The 18547-nt window shown below is 50.1% G+C and overlaps 1 protein-coding gene across 1 annotated transcript; it reads left to right on the plus strand.

Annotated features, from left to right (window-relative positions):
- The first annotated feature begins 6406 nt into the window (after positions 1 to 6406).
- On the plus strand, positions 6407 to 17086 carry LOC142599809 (ubiquitin carboxyl-terminal hydrolase 38-like). Its single transcript, XM_075741562.1, is given in 8 exon segments — positions 6407 to 6478; positions 12786 to 12892; positions 14004 to 14269; positions 14272 to 14369; positions 14371 to 15311; positions 16072 to 16318; positions 16459 to 16581; positions 16940 to 17086. Coding segments are annotated over 8 exon segments (2001 nt in total).
- The last annotated feature ends 1461 nt before the right edge of the window (positions 17087 to 18547 follow it).

The raw sequence follows: 18547 nt of genomic DNA on the forward strand, positions 1-18547 counted from the left end.
AGCGGGACTCCCCAACCTGGGCAATACGTGCTTCCTCAACTCCGTCCTGCAGTGCCTGACGTACACACCCCCTCTGGCCAACTACCTGCTCTCTGGGGAGCACAGCCGGGTGTGTGAGTACTTTTATGAACATCTCCTTGGAAATCTGTTGGGCACTTGCCAGATTCCCAGAATCTGGAATGTCACTTAGGAGAAAAGCAGCCCTTCTGTGTCAGCCCCCTGAGTGGGTGCTCTTTGGACACTCAAGCCTAGAAGCCGCTTGCCCTATCGAGGTGCATGCATCTTCAGAAAGGCACCTCTTGACGGTCCCTATTCCTGCAATTTAAACCCTCTTGGCTTATGGCACAGAAAACCTCTGTCCCTTCAGCATCCCTCTGAAAGAAGAAAGTTTTCTGTGCACCAGAATGTCCGGGGCTTGTTGGGACGTTGTCACCTTGGGAGGAGTGGAGGCTGTTCTTACAACTTCAAGATCTCCATTAGGTTTCCCATCACTATGGATAGTTTGCTAACCTGAGAAGCTTGCTTCCCTCTCTCTTCAGGTCGTCAGGAAGGCTTCTGCATGATGTGTGTAATGGAAGCGCACATTAACAAGGTCCTGCATTCCTCAGGCTCTGCCATCGAGCCTAGGGCTGTTGTCAGTGTCCTCACACGTAAGTCATTTCAGGGGCTTGTAGAGATTTTCTTCCGTTCTTGTAGGAGAGAACAACTAACTTCTTTCTCAGGAACAGGAGAACATTTCCAGCTTGGCATGCAGGAAGACGCCCATGAGTTCTTACGCTCTGCTGTCGATGCCATGCAAAGAGCTTGTCTGAGTGGAAGCAGCGAGTAAGCACAAGCAAATTACCTTCTCAATGTTCCTGAGCCCTTTGGACTCCTTGATGTACTCCCATCAAGGAAAACCTACGCCCAGGCCTTTCAGACAAAGCAAAACTCTTGGAGGAGATAACTCTCTGCCTTACCATTTTTTTTCCCAGCTTGGACTTCTCTTTGCAAGCAACTACCATCATCCATCAAATATTTGGCGGCTCTCTGAGATCCAGAGGTACGTTTTTCCACAACTGTTGCTCTCCTTGGAATTGTCTGTGCCCTTCTGTCTGCCCGTGGTAGGTATGAAGAGCGTAACCCATCACAGTCACTTGACTTCCCCGATCGCTGAGCATTTTGATTTGCATTCCAGTCACATGCTTGAGCTGCAAAGCGGTTTCTGATTCCTATGAGGCCTTCCTGGATGTCCCGTTGGATATAAAAGTAAGAGGGTTTGTGATTCAAGACGTCCCAAGGGCCCTGTAGCTTTCCAGTATCAACACGGTTGACTTAAAAATGTCTGCTGTGAAGAGAAGAGAGCTTGGTGGTGGGTGGGAGGGGAATGGATGGTGTCCTTGTGGGGAGGCCGTGGCAGTGGGCTCCCTGTAGGTGCTGGCTTGAAGCTGGACCAGCACGCATTATCCTCTCGGCACCCTTGATGTACTCTCATCCTTCTGCCCTTTGCCCTCCCTCAACAGCCGTCTGGCTCCTGGGCTGATGCCGTGTATTTTTTTTCATTACTGATGACCCTGCACACCATCAGTAGCTGAACTGAGCGGTGCCACAGAGAGGTCGCTCTTGATTGCCCTGGGAATCCCTGGGAATGGAGGGAAACGTTCAGCATAAAACCCTCTTTCTGCCTCCTCCTGGGCACTGCTTGTCGACTCCTCGTACGTGGTGGGGCGAGGGCGTTTCCCGCAGCTCAGTGCTCTCCTTTCTCACTCCTCCAGGCAGCCTCCTCTGTCACCGCAGCTCTGGAGGAATTTGTGAAACCCGAGCAGCTGGATGGCAAAAACTGCTTTCAGTGTAGCCAGTAAGATGATTACTAACAACAAAGTAATATGAGATCCTGCATGAGGGTGCTGCATGTCGTCGAGCATAAGTCGTCTTTTCAGATAGCTTTAATGCACAATAATGAGAGGCAGCTTTTTTTAATATGGCCTTGTGGTACTAAATAGCCTTCAAACAGCGTAAGGATGTGTGAGACATGAAAGCTTGTCTGTCCTTCTGGGGGAAAAAAAGGGCTCATTTCAGCACTTGGCTCTCTGCTTGGTTTGAAGGTGTGACAAGAGGGTTGCCACCTCCAAGGGGTTTACAATCCATGGTGCGCCCAAGGTTCTCACGCTATGTCTGAAAAGGTTCCAAGATGTCACCGGCCGGAAGATCAGCAAGGTGTGTATGCGATCGGAGTGCCACTTCCTCCTCCTGGAGCAGGAGATTTCCCAAAGCAGTGTGCTCTTTCTTTCACAAGTTCCTGTTCCTTTCCGGGGAGAGGAGAGGGAAAACAAGCATGTCCTCTGCTCCGACAGAGCTGCTTTGGCTGGGAACAGTTTCGTGCCACCCAAACCATTCCATGTTGCTTTAGGGAAAACCCAAGTGTTCATGAGCCCAAGAGAAGTGTTTAGACATCTCTAGCATGTGGCCTTGGAAGGCTATTTCATCAAATCTGTCAGGATAATTTCTGAGCCCTCTTGGTCTCTCCGTAGGTTGTGGACTATCCCAAGTGCTTGGATCTGTGGCCATACATGTCTCAGACAGCTGGAGAACCGCTGCTCTACTCCTTATATGCCGTCCTGGTGCATAGTAGTGGTAGCTGTCACGCCGGACACTATTTCTGCTACGCAAAGGTAAAGAGCAGCTTCCTTCCTAACAAGGCACACACAGCAGTGTTACTGGCAGCCAAGGTTTTGGGGGAGAAGGTCTCCTTAGCGGCTGGATTGGATTTCTTTTGGCGTACTCTTGGTTCTGCAGCTTTCTGCCTGTGTTTTTGCGGAGAAACCATGCAGTTCATCTCCAGATACCCACGCCTTTCTTTGCAGGCCAGCAATGGACTGTGGTACGAGATGGATGACAAGTCTGTGGATCGTTGTGGCATCGACACAGTTCTCAGGCAGCAAGCCTATTTACTGTTCTATGTTAGGTAAGAACCAGTATTAAAATGTCTTCAGCAGATGCTTCCTTTTCATGGTTTTGCTGTTTTTCTTCTCATCCTCCCGAGTGTTCCTCTTTCTGTCAGAGGAGACAATTACTACCTGCATCATTCAGTGCTGTCAAACCTGACCTACCCCACATCAGTCCTTATCTTTCCTTGCTGGGCTTTAGGCTGCTGCCCTGGTGTAAACTGCTCCTTGCCTGCTGTCTGAAGCTGGCCTCTGTGGAGAAGAGGACGTAAAGGGGGCCTACAGGAAAGATGGGGAGGGACTCTTGATCAGGGCGTACAGTGATAGGATGAGGGGCATTGGTTTGAAAGAGAAAGAAGAGAGATTTAGATTAGATCTGACAAAGATCCTGGTCTAGCGGAGGGTGTCCCTGCCAATGGCAGAGGCATTGGAACTTGGTGATCTTTGAGGTCCCTTCCAAGCCAAATCATTCTATAATTCCATGATTCTATGAAATGGAGGCCGTAGATGGTATAAAGACGAGGTCTTGTTGCGACAGGGGCAGACGTGTTGGGAAGACCCCCATTGAATTTCCCATTTGTAGTCTTGATGACGTCTTCTCTCTGTGATAGAATCTGCTCCAAGAAAATGACTGAGCCCCAGAGGAGGCTGCAAGAACAGCCCTAACTGGACATCACTCTGTTTTTTTCCAGGTGCCCTGATTTGGACATTGGAGAAGGGGCTTCTTCCTCACTGGCACCATCATTTGCCCGTTCCCTCCTCAGTCAGTGGGAGGCCGACAGCAAGCAGGTGTGTTCTGTGGGACCACAGGGTCTGTCTCCTAGGACTAAGGTAACTCTGGGGGGGTGGCTAAGGGCACCAGATGGACAGTGGATTTCTTTCTGGGATCTTGACATTGCTCTCTTTTCCCTCCCACACTGCAGCTGTCCTCACGGCCACAAGGCTGCTCCCTGTCAGAACATCGATTCAGCCCTTCTTCCCACTGCCAGAGGAACGGTGCCAGGAAGAGGACCTGGAGCAGATCCCCACAGTGGGGCAATGATCTTTGCAGCTCGCCTATGGACACCACCAACTATGAGCCCTCAGCGTGGAGGAGGAGGGGATCAAGTCCTCCAAATCGTTCCCAAGCCCCAAGGGACAGCACAGCTCCAGGGCACTCCAACACCAGCTCCAAGAAGGCTCCCACACCCAGGGCTGCTCGGGAGCAATCCCTGCCCATGCAGAGGGAGCGGAGCAGCTCCCCACAGCGGGGTGATGAACTGCAGAGCTGGATCATGGACACCACCAACTCTGAGCCCTCAGCAGGGAGGAGGAGGAGAACTAGTCCTCCAAGACATGACCGCACTCCCAGGGCTACTGCATCTCCCAGGCCCTCCAACACCAGCTCCCAGGTGGCTCCTGCACCCAGGGCTGCTCAGCAGCACACTGTGCCCAGGCAGAGAGAGCGGAGTAGATGCCCGCTGCAGGATAATGACCTCCGTAGCTGGTTCATGGACACCACCAACTATGAGCCCTCAGGAGGGAGGAGGAGGAGAACAAGTCCTCCACATCGTTCCTGAGCCCCAAGGAATGATGCAGATCCAGGGCACTCCAACACCCACTCCCAGGTGGCTCCCATACCCAGGGCTTCTTGGGAGCAATTGTGGCCGATGCTGAGGGAGCATTGTCTCTTCTCCTCCAGGGGCGGACGCTGGGAAAAAGGCTGAGGGTGCCGGTCCTGAGGAGCTGCACAAGTTCTATATCGCAGTGACTGCAGCAGCCTTGGGTCTGTTGCTGGCTGGGGTAGTGGTATCTTGCGTAGCCATTTCCCGGCTGAGGAAGAGAGACCCGTGAGTTGGCTTTTCCCCAGAGTTAGTTCTTGCTGCAGTTGGCAATGAGGTGTTTGCAGTTAGAGTACCCGGGAGTGCCAAGGCAGCTGCTGGCAGTACTCTGCTGAGATTTCTGCAGTAAGGTCTTTAGCTGGCCTCTGAATTCACATCACTGAGTAGTCTTCTCTGAAACCCATTTGCACAGAAGGACCCAGAGAGACGAAGAAGCACCGGGACAAGCCGATACTGACTCTGCCTGGAAAAGTGAAGGTGAAACTCGAGATAAAGGCAAAGCAGAGTCAGGAGAAGGAACAGAAGAGGGTGAGATTGCCCAAGAAAAGGAGATCTGCAACAGCTCCTGCCCATCACCGTGGCCCTTTGCGGCAGAGCTCGCCCATCTGTACAGGAACATGAGCGCAGAGCCCTCACCTCTACCCACTTGTCCCAGCTGCTCTCTCAGTGACGATGCCTCTTCACTGGACATCTGTATTTCTCTGGACTCACCTCTGCCCAAGCCCTTCTGGTGTCCCTGCTACTAGTACCAACAGGGATACTGTACGTCAGAGGACGATGCTTTTTAGAATAAAGAACAACAACTCTATTTTGGCAAAAGCAGGAGTTTCCATCGGGCTATAATGCACAGAGCTGGGAGCAGCGCTGGATCTGTGAGAGAAGCTGTCAGAGTCCTGCACTCCAGCGAGGGACCCCTTTGTCCCAGCATCAGCCCGATTTCCCAGCTGGGGCTGTCAACAAGGCTTTCATCCACCAGAATGGGGACATGCTGGTGAGACTTGAGGTGCGAAGGGTTGTCCTTGAGCTGGCTTGGGATGCTGCCCTGAATCAGGATGGACTGGGCAGAGAGGGAAGGAGGTGCTGGGAAGGATGGCCGTCCAGCGCTGAGCACACCGTTTGTCCCAGTACAAACTGGATACCTTTAATCTCTCCAGGTACAGAGTGGGAACTTGCCCAGGAAAAGCTCTGTTCCCCAGACCCCTCCCAGTACAGACTGGGGCCCCTCCAGTACAAACTGATTCCCTTTAACCACTCCCAGTGCAGACTCTCTGCAATCTCCAATAAAACTGGTTCCCTTAGCCCCTCCCAGTATGAATGGGCACCATCCCAGTAAAAACTGAATTGCTTCAACCACTCCCAGTACACACTGTGACACTTCCTGGTACAAACTGGATCCCCTTTAACCCCTCCAAGTACAGACTGGACCCCGTTCCCAGCACAAGCTGGATCCCTTTAACCTGTCCCAGTACAGACCGGGACACCTGCCCACTAAAAGCTGATCCTTTTAACTCCTCCAAGTCAAGTCGAGGAGCCCTGCCAGGTCAAACTGGGTCAATTTATCCCCTCCCTGTACAGACCTGGGCCTGTCCCAGTACAAACTGCTTCCCCTGGTCCCCTCCTAGCACAGACTGGGTACTACCCAGTATAAACTGGATCCCTTAAACCCCTCCCACTACAGACTGGACTCTGTCACAGTACAGCCTGCATCCCTTTAAGCCCTCCCAGCACAGAGTGGCACCTGTCCTAGTAAAAGGTATGTCCCCTGAGCCCTCCCAGTACAGACTGGGCCCTTTCACACTACAAACTGGTTCTCTTGATCTCCTCCCACTACAGCCATTGCCCCCTCTCAGTACAAACTGAATCACTTTAACCCCTCCCAGCATGGTCTGGGCTCCCTCCCAGTGGAAACTGGATTCGTTTAACACCTCCCAGTACAGGCTGATCCATGTCCCAGTAAAAAATGGATCCCCTGGTCCTCTGTCTGTGGTGGGTTGACCCTGGCTGAGGGCCAGGTGCCCACCAGAGCCGCTCTATCACTCCCCTCTTTCATTAGACAGGGGAGAAAAGGTACAATGAAAGAAAACTTATGGGTCGAGATAAGGACAGGGAGAGATCATTCTCTAATTATCATCACGAGCAAAACAGACCGAACTTAGAGAGGGAATTCATCTTATTTATTACTAAGCAAAACAGAGTAGAGGAATGAGAAATAAAATCAAATCTTAAAAACACCTCCCCGCACCCCTCCCATCTTCCCGGGCTCAACTTCACTCCCGGCTTCAACCTCCGCCCCCCCCAGCGGCACAGGGGGACGGGGAGTGGGGGTTACGATCAGTTCACCACGCGGTGTTTCTGCCGCTTCTTCATCCTCAGGGGGAGGACTCATCGTTCCCCCGCTCCAGCGTGGGGTCCCTCTCACGGGAGACAGTCCTTCACGACCTTCTCCAACGTGAGTCTCCTCCACGGGGTGCAGACCTTCAGGAACAGACTGCTCCAGCGTGGGTCCCCCACGGGGTCACAAGTCCTGCCAGCAAACCTGCTCTGGCGTGGGCTCCTCTCTCCACGGATCCACAGGTCCTGCCAGGAAATTGCTCCAGCGCGGGCTTCCCACGGGGCCACAGCCTCCTTCAGGTGTCTCCACGTGCTCCGGCGTGGGGTCCTCCATGGGCTGCAGGTGGAATCTCTACACCCCCTCATCCTTCCTCCATGGGCTGCATGGGGACAGCCTGCTTCACCATGGTCTTCACCACGGGCTGCAGGGGAATCTTGCTCGGGCACCTGGAGCACCTCCTGCCCCTCCTTCTGCACTGACCTTGGTGTCTGCAGATGTTCTTACATCTTCTCACTCCTCTCTCTGGCTGCAAAAGCCCCCTCTAACTGTTTTTCTCTTTCTTAACTATGTTATCACAGAGGCGCTGATTGGCTTGGCCTTGGCCAGCCGCGGGTCCGTCTTGGAGCTGGCTGGCATTGGCTGTATCAGACACAGGGGAAGCTTCTAGCAGCTTCTCATAAAAGCCACCCCTGTAGCCCCCCCACTACCAAAACCTTGCCATGCAAAACCAACACACTGTCCCAGTACAAGCTGGATCACTTTAACCCCTCCCAGTCCATATTGGAGCTTTCTCCCAGTACAAACTGGTTCCCTTAACCCTTTCCAGTAAGACTGAGCCCACTCCTCATCAGACTCCATCTCTTTAACCCCACCCAGTATGGACTGGTCCACTGTCCCAGAACAAGCTGGATGCCTTTAACCACTCCCAGTAGAGGCTGGTCAGTGGCCAGTACGAAGGGGATCCCCTGATCCCTCCCAGTACAGACTGGCCCTGTCCCAATACGACCTGGATCCCTTCAATGCCTCGCGGAAGAGACTGGGCTCTCTCCCAGTAAAAACTGGATCGCTTTCTCCTTTCCTAGTGCAGACTGGTCCCCTGTACCCGGAAAAGCTCTGTCCCCCTGATCCCTCCCAGCACAGACTGGGCCCAGTCCTTGTACAAACGGGACCCCTTGAACCCTTCCCAGTACAGACTGGGTGGCATCCTAGTACAAACCGGGTCCCTTGAACAGCTCCAAGTGGAGACTGGGCTCCCTCCCAGGTCAAACTGGATCTCTTTTACACCTCGCAGTATAGACATGGGCCCTGTCCCAGTACAAAGCGGAACCGCTGATCCCTACCTGTACAGACTGGGCCCTTTCCCAGCACAAACGGGACCCCTTGAACCCTTCCCACTACAGACTGGTCCTCAGTACCAGTAAAAGCTCCGTCCTCCAGACCCCTCCCACTGCAGACTGGACACCACGCCAGTAGAAACTGGATCTCTTAAAACCCTCCCAGTACAGACTGGGCCCTGTCCCAGTACAAAGTGGATCCCTTTGTTACCGCTCAAACGGCAATAAAAAAACCTTTCCAAACAGAAAGGCGGTTTAGAAAGCCAACAGGGGTTTATTCAGCGCTGGGGTGCATGGGGGATCTCTCCTCCTAAACATACCCACCCAGCCTACAAACACCCACAGATTTATAGTCTCCAAACACACATAGTTACAATTACATCACATAGTTACATAGTTAATTCATTATGATTGGTGGAAAACTTTCTCGCTTTGCTTTTAAAGCCACAGACTTCAAGAAATTCAGAGAGCACGCCCCGTGAGGGGTGGTCGTACCTTGGAGGCAGGTACCTTTGACAATGGAGGTGTGTTTTGGTATTGTAATTAGATTATAAGGAATAAAGTTCACTCATAGGACATGGTTTTGACCGAAAATGAAATATTACTTGGCTCATGTACCAACTGCACAATTTATCAGCTCCATGGTAACCCCAAGCTCTCAGGTTCTCGTTCTTAAACTGTTTTTATTAGTTACCTGTTAGGTTGGGGCTGCACAGGGACCATAGCAGCAAGACTGGTTACTAACACCACAATCGTTCGGCCATTACCTTACTATTGCTAATAATCTCGTCACCTTGTTTACAGAGACTATACACAAGCTATCCCATCACCAGAGTTAAAAAAAAGTTAAACACATCGGTTACACCTTTAACCTCTCCCAGTGCAGACTCTGCACCATCTCAGTACAAACTGCACCCCTTTAACCACTCCCAATACCGACCGGGGCCCCTCCCAGTACAAACTGCAACCCCTGATCCTTCCCAGGACAGCTTGGAGCTGCGTCCTCCTTCCCTGCCTTCAAGCACAGACACCCCCCCAAGGGCTCTTCTCCAGGCCCCTCTCCCCTCCCTGCTTTCTAGGGTCCAAAGCAGCGGTTGGAGCATCTTTTCCAGTGCCCAACGCCTCCTTTCCAGGGCCAAACCACTCATTTTCAGGGCCCAAACCTGTCTTTTATTACCCACAGCCTTTTGGGAGGGCCCACAGTTTCCTTCTTAGGCCTCTAAACCCTAAAGGCCGAGTGATTCGCCTGGCAATGCCCGCCCAAGTAACTTGATTGATGAACTGCCTGAAGACCATGGTGAAACAGGCTGTCCCCATGCAGCCCATGGCGGAAGGATGAGGGGGTGTAGTGATTCCACCTGCAGCCCGTGGAGGACCCCACGCCGGAGCACGTGGAGGCACCTGAATGAGGCTGTGACCCCGTGGGAAGCCCACGCTGGAGCAAGCTCCTGGCAGGATCTGTGGACCCGTGGAGAGAGGAGCCCACGCCGGAGCAGGTTTGCTGGCAGGACTTGTGACCCCGTGGGGGACCCACGCTGGAGCAGTTTGCTCCTGAAGGTCTGCACCCTGTGGTTGCCGTGGGAAGATGGGAGGGGTGGGGGGAGGTGTTTTAAGATTTGATGTTATTTCTCATTCCTCTACTCTGTTTTGCTTAGTAATAAATTAGATGAATTTCCTCTCTAAGATCAGTCTGTTTTCCTTCTGACAATAATTAGTGAGTGATCTCTCCCTGTCCTTATCTCGACCCATAAGCTTTTTGTTATACTTTTTTCTCCCCTGTCTAGAGAAGGAGTGGAGTGATAGAGGGGCTCTGGTGGCCACCTGGCCCCCAGCCAGGGTCAACCCACCACAGGGAGAGAATAGCAAGGCTAACAGTGAGTCAAGCAAAAGCTGTGTGCACAAGCAAAGCAAAGCAAGGAATTCACTCACCATTTCCCATGGGCAGGCAGGTGTTCAGCCATCTCCAGGAAAGCAAGGATCCATCATGTGTAATGGTTACTTGGGAAGAGAAATGACATCACTCCGAATGCCCCCATCTTCCTTCTTCTTCCCCCAGCTTTATATGCTGAGCACGATGTCATAGGGTGTGAAATATCCCTTTGCTCAGGTGGGGTCAGCTGTCTTGGCTCTTTCCCCTCCAAACTTCTTGTGCACCCCCAGCCTCCTCGCTGGTGGGGTGGGGTGAGAAGCAGAAAAGGCCTTGACGCCACGTAAGCCCTGCTCAGCAATAACAAAACCATCTCTGTATTACCAACCCTGTCTTCAGCACAAATCCAAAACACAGCCCCATCCTAGCTACTCTGAAGAAAATGAACTCCATCCCAGCCAAAACCAGCACAGGCAGCTTCCCCAGGCTGTCCAGTGACCACGGGCACAGGCCAGACCCTGCTCTGCTGGTCCTTCACGGCTGTCCCAGGAGGACTGGCTCTGCGAGGACACTGCTGTGTGCCCCCACCCTGCACACTCACACCCTTTAGCTGTTCACCTGTGTTTTCATCTCTGGGCCACATTCTCAGGCATGTTCTTGAGAGTGACTCTGGAGGAAGGTTTAAGCCTTCAGGCACTGCCCTGAGGAGATCCCCTTTCACCATGGAACCAGTCCTACGGAGGCCAGCTCTGTCACAGAAGTGCCCGTTGCCTGTCCCTGCCTGCGGTCACAGGACGACCACGCAGCAGGACTGTGACCAAGCTGCAGAGCAATCAGGCCTTACACCAAATCCAAGGGATCAGAAAGAGAGTGTGGCAGTGAAAAGAGAACAGCTCTGGGAGACCAACTGCTTCCTGGCAGCGCTGCCATGCCAGGACTTTCTTCCCTGCCACCTCAGCACACAGGAGCTGTCCCTGCACCTCAGTAAAGCTCTTGGAGGAAGGATCTCAGAAAAGAAAATGTTTCTGCAAGGCCCTTTATTTTGTTTGAACACACAGAGATCACGGCTCCTTGTTTACACAGCCACTCGGTCAGAAAAGCAAAGCAGATACTGAATTAGAGAGGGGATGACAAAATCATTGCAAGTAAAACACCATCATCAACAATATAAATTACAGAGGACAGGCTGGGCCTGTAATGAGTTAAATAACAGCTGTTGTGCAGAAGATGGGCAGTTTACTGCTTCCAAATACCATCCAGTCCTCAGTTTCCACACTGCATCCTTGAGCTCCTGGTTCCTCATGCTGTAGATGAGGGAGTTCATGGCTGGAGGCACCTCTGAGTAGAGAACTGACACCACCAGGTCCAGGGATGGGGAGGAGATGGAGGGGGGCTTCAGGTAGGCCACCATGCCAGTGCTGATCAACAGGGAGACCATGGCCAGGTGAGGGAGGCACGTGGAAAAGGCCTTGTGCCGTCCCTGCTCAGAGGGGATCCTCAGCACGGCCCTGAAGATCTGCACATAGGACACCACAATGAAAACAAAACACCCAAATGTCTATAGTCCATTCTTACACATTGAAATATTTAAAGAAATAGGAGTTTTGCAGTTAGTTCCTACTGTACAGTAGTTTTGCAGCTGCGCTAGTGCAGAATTCAGGTATTGAAGGGAGTGTTACATGTTTTGCTTTCTTTCAAAGTGAAGTAATTACCTGAGCTGGAATAACTGCATTGTTGTTAGAGATCTAGCAAGGAAACTAATGTCTATCTCTTCCTTCAGTTTCAGAAGACATGTTTTCTCTCTGCAACTACACAGATGTAACTTACTAGTGGCAAAATGACAGCATCTGTTTGCACTTTTGGCCCATGTCCAGGTACGTCAGTTTATTTAATCTGCTGAGTTTTAAGGCTAGGTCTATATACCAAAACTGAGGAACAAACATCATGCCATGGGAGTCCTCTTGAGTCTATGAAAAATATAAATATGATTCATTTGCTGGGGAATGAGTCTGTCGCCAAATGTTCAGGTGGTGTGGATGGACTTAGAGAAATCTGTATTTCGTGAGTGGAACATCTTGGCATTGTGTTGTTTTTGTAAAAAACAGTAACAGGTTTTCTTCGAGAAGGCAAAATGGAAAAATCCAAATAAGACCTGACTTGAGATATAAGCTGACTTTATGTAACTGTCTAGGATAAACTGTGACTTTCTGCACTGATTTTTACACTACATTTTATTGTAGTTCAAATTCTAAAGTGAACTAAATGTTGAGAATATTTTGCTAGTGCTGGAAGGGCAGAAGACACTATTGTTCTCTTTGAGTAATAACGATAAACTAGTTGTGAAGGGGATGAGACTGGATCACCTTAAAAGTAAACTGGTGTTTATTAAATACTGTGTTCTTCTGAAAAAAGAAAAGATTTTTTTTAGGCTTGCCAGCAAGAACAGTAACTGCTGTTACAAATAACACCTGATTTACATGCACTACACACTTAATATTTGCCTTCAGGAGCCACTATTTTTATCTTTGTACTAGAGGTGATAACTACAAGATTAATGGTACTCTCTTGCTATGATTAAGTGGCTTAAATATTTATGTGTACCACGTGTTTAATACAGTTTCTCCAGAATAATGTAGTCCAAAGTTCAGTGGTCAAGATCAAAAGAATAGAACCAATTTTTTAAGTAGTTCTTATGTAACCTTGTCTGTCCCTCTCTTATGTGAACAGAGAGAGGCATATGCCCCTAGAATTTTCTTTGAGGCTTCTAGACCACCATGGTTCAGCCCTCAATCCCAGCAGGATTGCTCAGAATACCTCAAATTCCTGCTAGACAGGTACCGTTATTGTGCCATTAATGGGAATAGATCTATAGTCTTATCGCATAATGTTGAACTCTTCGGAGCGGTCATGTAACGGTTCCACTGCATGAGTGGGCACCGGGAATCTTGGGCCTCATTCCTGGCTGTCTCTGGTTTTCTGTATGGTATATGGAACGCTTTGCTTCATGGGTTTAATCTGTGGTAAAGTCTGGATACCATCTTGTATCCACATCGCTTAAAGCAGGTTATAGTGGTAGCAATGTTTTTTACAAATCTACATTTGAGTGTTATGTTAGAGTCATGATCCTGTTGTAAAAGAATGTGGTTGCTGAAAGCGGTTTAGTTGTGCATCTGGGTATTTTGTGTTGGTGGAGACAGCTATAGTTCTTACAGGTTAGATAAGTCACAGAGAGATGTACGTGCATTTATAACCCGTTGATAAACAAGCAAATGAACGGTGGTGTGGATAATACAAAAGTACCTAAATCAATTAGTAGTTCTCTTGAATTTTGGATTGCTGAGATGTGGCTTAAGCAATGTTGCTTTATGACACATTCCACTTCTGGAGAAGTTTATCCCCATAGTGGAACAGTGGTGTTTTGTTTGGTTTGGTTTTTTTTCCCAACTTGTGTTTCTTTTTGAGTTTGGTGTTTCTTGTAGTTTCTTAACGTTCTTAGCTACAAAATCCTGACCTTTTCTTTGGAAACAGTCTGGCACTAGATAAACAGCTACTTGTTCTCTTAGAAAATCTGACATACAGAACCAGTCAACTGGAGAACTGATTTATCAAGAGAATGTAATGGTAAATAATAAAAACATTGTTGGTTAGCTTTTTTAATACTTGCCGTGTTCTCTCAGTATATCCATTGTGTTCTGCTATATACAATGAAACCCACATAAAATGCATTTGTGCTTCTCTCATGCTCTGTCTTGGATGGTACTGACCTGTATGTTTCAACTTGCTCATACAAAAAATAACAAATACCTTTTTTGAATGTAAGACACTTCTAGCCACTGAACCATCTATATTTTTTTAGCATAACTGGGAAAAAAAGTCTGAAATGGTGCAGCAGGATTTGTGTGGAAAATAGCACAGCTGTTTGGATCTATTTTTCTTTGTCTTCAGGCTGCATGAAGAAGAGAAAACCTCGAAAACTTGGTCTTCAGCAAAGACTTCTGAAAGTAAAACCAATGCAAAGTCCCAGAAACAAGAAGCTGTCAATAAGGCAAAAGTATTTGCTGAAGGGTCTGGTAAGGGAAGTGAAGAAAGAACTCTGATCGAGAAGATGTTTAGAGGAAAAGTGAAGACTACTATACGCTGCCTGAACTGCAAAAGTGTGTCTCAAAAGGAAGAAGCTTTCACAGATCTCTCTCTGGCTTTCTGTCCTCCAACTCCTTGGAGAATGTTGGCCCAAAACGCATGGAACGTACTGAAGGGAAAGGCGACAACGTGGTGCAAACTCAGACTCCACCGATGAGTCCTGCTGGGGAAAAAACCTCTCAAGTTGGAAGCAAATGGTGGATGTGACCCAATCACAAAGAAAGGAACCACAAAGGATTTTTCTGCTGAGCCAAAGTCTGAGAAGACTACAAATTCTGAACGCAACAAAGGTCAAGGTAAGAAGAAAATGCCTCAGAGGGTAGTAGGTGAAAACCCTCTGTCAGTTACAGGTTTACTGCATTGTTTTCTGGCGCCTGAGATCCTCAGTGGTGACAAGAAGTATTCCTGTGAAAAGCGTGCCTCTCTACAGAATGCTGAGAAAACTATGCAAATCATTGAGGAACCTGAATACCTCATTCTCACTCTTCTGAGATTTTCGTATGATCCAAAGTGTCACGTAAGGCGCAAAATCTTAGCTAATGTGTCTCTGCCACTTGGTTTGAAACTACCAGTGAAAAGAGTAGCATCCTCTCCAGGTGTAGTTTCAAGAGGTCGGTCTGTTGGTGTTGAGGTTTCTGATATTGGAGAAAATATTGCTAAAAAACTAAAGCCCTCAGGTGCTGATGAAGTGACTCGCCCACGATTGGAGCCCTATTTGTTAAGCTCCGTGGTGATGCATCCTGGTGTATCCTCTGAAAGTGGACATTACTGGTCATATGCTAGAAATGTTCCTGGGTCAGGGCCTTCAGGACCCTGCCAGCACTCTGCAGGTGATTCTTTAGTTTCTCCTCAGGCTAAGTTGTTGACAGGGGAGAGCCCTTCTACTGTTGTAGAAAGTGACACTGATGAGTCAAGAGAATGGTTTCTGTTCAATGACAGCAGAGTGACATTTACCTCATTTCAGTCAGTCCAGAAAATGACCGGTAGATTTCCAAAGGACACCGCTTATGTTCTGTTTTACAAAAACCAAAATAGCACCCGTGGCTTCAATTCGGCAAATGGAGACCCTCCCCTCCAGAAAGACCTCGTGGATGCAACAAACGATACTTGCAGGTAAGACAGCAATCCTCTCCAAAGAGCGGTCCCCAAAAGGGGATGGGGAGCAGGACGGAGGCCCGGAGAGAAGAGAGAAGCACAGCCAGCTGAGCGGGGGATACAGGCAGGAAAGAGGGGACAGGCTGCAGGAGAGAGAGGGAAACTCAGGGCAGGAAGCAGGAGATGGTGACAGAAAAAAGAGAAGGACAGGGAACGGGAGAGAGACATGTGGAGAAAGACAAAAATAGCAACAGGCTATAGGGCAGGGAAGGAGAGGTTAAAAAAGATCAGGGAGCCAAAGAGAGACAAAAAGGGAAAGAAAAATGTCATGATGGGCTACAGACAGAGAGGGAAGGATTAAAAAATGGGGGCAGGGAGCCGGACAGAGAGCTCTGGGGAGAGGCCAAAAATAGCAATTTTGGGCAACTGACTCCATTTCTTGAGCACTCCTCAGGAACTGCATTACCGGGAGGCTCAAGAAATGTGTGGCTTGCCAAAGCCGTCCTGGGCCCAATCCTGCACCCTAATATTGGTGATGAACATCACCTTGCAGAGTGGCCAGGAGGGGGGGAAAAAAAGCCCAACTGGGAGGAAAAAAAAATTGCCCATCTCTTTGTTTGTTTTGCTTTTTCAAAAAGGTTATTGAAGCTCTAAATGCAACCTGCAAGGAAAAGGAACCTGGCGTACCAGGCTGGAGACATTTAAGGCCCAAAGCCATTCAACAGCCGCACAAACCATTGCTCACTCCCACTGTGCACGCTCTGCTGCCTGCCTGCAGGTACAGGCAGCTGCCCTGTTTCTTGAGCATTCCCCAGAAGGGGCACCACCAGGCAGCTCAGAGAAACTCACTGCCTGCAAAAACTGGAGAACAGCTTAATTCTGGGCAATTTTTCCTCTCTTTAGGGCTGCTGGTTAAAGACTCATCCGTTGAAAGATGGCTCAGGACCATGCCGGGGCAGCAGTGCTGCTCTCTGGATCCCGTGGCAGTAATGGGCAGTGGGACAGGCTGTCAGATCCCAGACCAGGTAGGTATGCGGGGTGTCAGGGTCATCCCTGCTTGTTTTGTCCCAGCACAGCTGATTTGGGGGTGGCAGGTCTCTCTTGTGGCACCCAGGGAATGGGGGAAAAGCAAAGCCAGTCCCTCCCTTTTGATCTTTGTCCCAAGGGTGACCTAGCAGAGATGTACCCTGCACTGAAGAGTGTCCTGCAGGAAGGTGACAGACGATTACAGGGCAACGCTGTGACCTGCCTGACAGCAAAGGTGCCCAGTGGCCGCAGAGCAGCCCAGGTGAGTTGGTTCTCTTGGCGGCCACCACAGCAGCCTTCCGGTACCCCTGGTTTTGGTGCGATATGGAGCAGCACATCGAAGTTTCTCAGGCATCCAGGCATGAGGATGGTTTCGCAGTGCCCCCGTGAGAGATCCTGCTCCCAGGAAGCGCCTCCCCATAGAGCTGAGGTTGTCTCCAGCCTGTATCTGGAGCTGGGCAGTGCTGTCTGAGGGGTCTCGCAGGCAGGACAGGTTCATCTGCCTGGTGGCTCTGGCACGGAAATGATGAGCTGAAGCCCTGTGGCCATGGCTGGCTGGTTCAAAGTGTCTGAGTGCCTCAGCCTTCTCCCTGGGACTGTTAACCTGGGCACTTTTTCAGGGTGTGAAGGTGGATGCCGGTCTTGTCCTGTTGGCTCTGTCCCACTCCCACTTCAAAGCTGTGATATCTGAGACCCGGGGCCACCTGAAGGCTCTGGCAGAGATCTCCAGGGAGTTTGTGTTCCATTTTTTGATATCTTGGGGCTAAAATGTGCTGGGGTTCTGGGATGCTAAGGCTACAGTTTGCTAGGGTTATGGGGTGGCAGGCTTATGGTATGCCAGAGTTCAAGCAAGTGTCATGGTTTAACCCCAGACGGCAGCTGAGCACCACGCAGCCTCTCGCTCAGTCCCACCCCTGTCAATATGGGGGAGTGTGTTGGGTTTGCGTGGCAAGGTTTTGGTAGTGGGGGGGCTACAGGGGTGGCTTCTATGAGAAGCTGCTAGAAGCTTCCCCTGTGTCTGACAGAGCCAATGCCAGCCAGCTCCAAGACGAACCCGCCGCTGGCCAAGGCCAAGCCAATCAGCGCCTCTGTGATAACATAGTTAAGAAGGAGAAAAACAGTTAGAGCTTTTGCAGCTGGAGAGAGGAGTGAGAAGATGTAAGAAACTCTGCAGACACCATGGTCAGTGCAGAAGGAGGGGCAGGAGGTGCTCCAGGCGCCGGAGCAGAGATCCCCCTGCAGCACATGGTGAAGACCATGGTGAAGCAGGCTGTCCCCATGCAGCCCGTGGCGGAAGGATGAGGGGGTGTAGAGATTCCACCTGCAGCCCATGGAGGACCCCACGCCGGAGCACGTGGAGGCACCTGAATGAGGCTGTGACCCCGTGGGAAGCCCACGCTGGAGCAAGCTCCTGGCAGGACCTGTGGACCCGTGGAGAGAGGAGCCCACGCCGGAGCAGTGTTTCCTGGCAGGACCCTGTGGGGGACCCACGCTGGAGCAGTTTGCTCCTGAAGGTCTGCACCCTGTGGTTGCCGTGGGAAGATGGGAGGGGTGGGGGGAGGTGTTTTAAGATTTGATGTTATTTCTCATTCCTCTACTCTGTTTTGCTTAGTAATAAATTAGATGAATTTCCTCTCTAAGATCAGTCTGTTTTCCTTCTGACAATAATTAGTGAGTGATCTCTCCCTGTCCAATTCTGCTTTCTCTGCTGATGTATTTGCAGGTAGCGTCCCTGACTCCAATATCTTGGTAGTGGTAACAACAGCATATCCAGCCATTCGCTTTCCTTTTTGCATGAAACTGCATCTGCAAACAGGTCCAGATCAGGATCCTTCAAAGGTTCGTCCTTCAGGTCCGGTCTGCTGGAATAAACTTGTTCAACGGTTAGCAGACAATCATGTTCCAATTTCTCAGTAGGATTTTCTGTTGACAGGAACATTGCTGGATTTACAATTGCTGTGGTTTTTAATTCCACATCATCTTGTTCCAATAGGACAACCTGGTATTTCAACATTCTGCTAGGGGATAACCAGTGACCCCCCTTTTGCTCTGAGACAGTTATTACCATATGCGGTACATATACCACTATCTTTTGGCCCATAGTCAATTTTTGAGCTTCCTGAATCAGCAGCACCATTGCTGCCACAGCACGCAAACATCCCGGCCATCTGTTACTCACGGTGTCAAGTTGTTTGGAGAAGTACCCCACCGGCTGCTTCCAGGATCCC

This window comes from Balearica regulorum, unplaced genomic scaffold (assembly GCF_011004875.1).
Source record: "Balearica regulorum gibbericeps isolate bBalReg1 unplaced genomic scaffold, bBalReg1.pri scaffold_57_arrow_ctg1, whole genome shotgun sequence".
NCBI classification, from domain to species: domain Eukaryota; kingdom Metazoa; phylum Chordata; class Aves; order Gruiformes; family Gruidae; genus Balearica; species Balearica regulorum.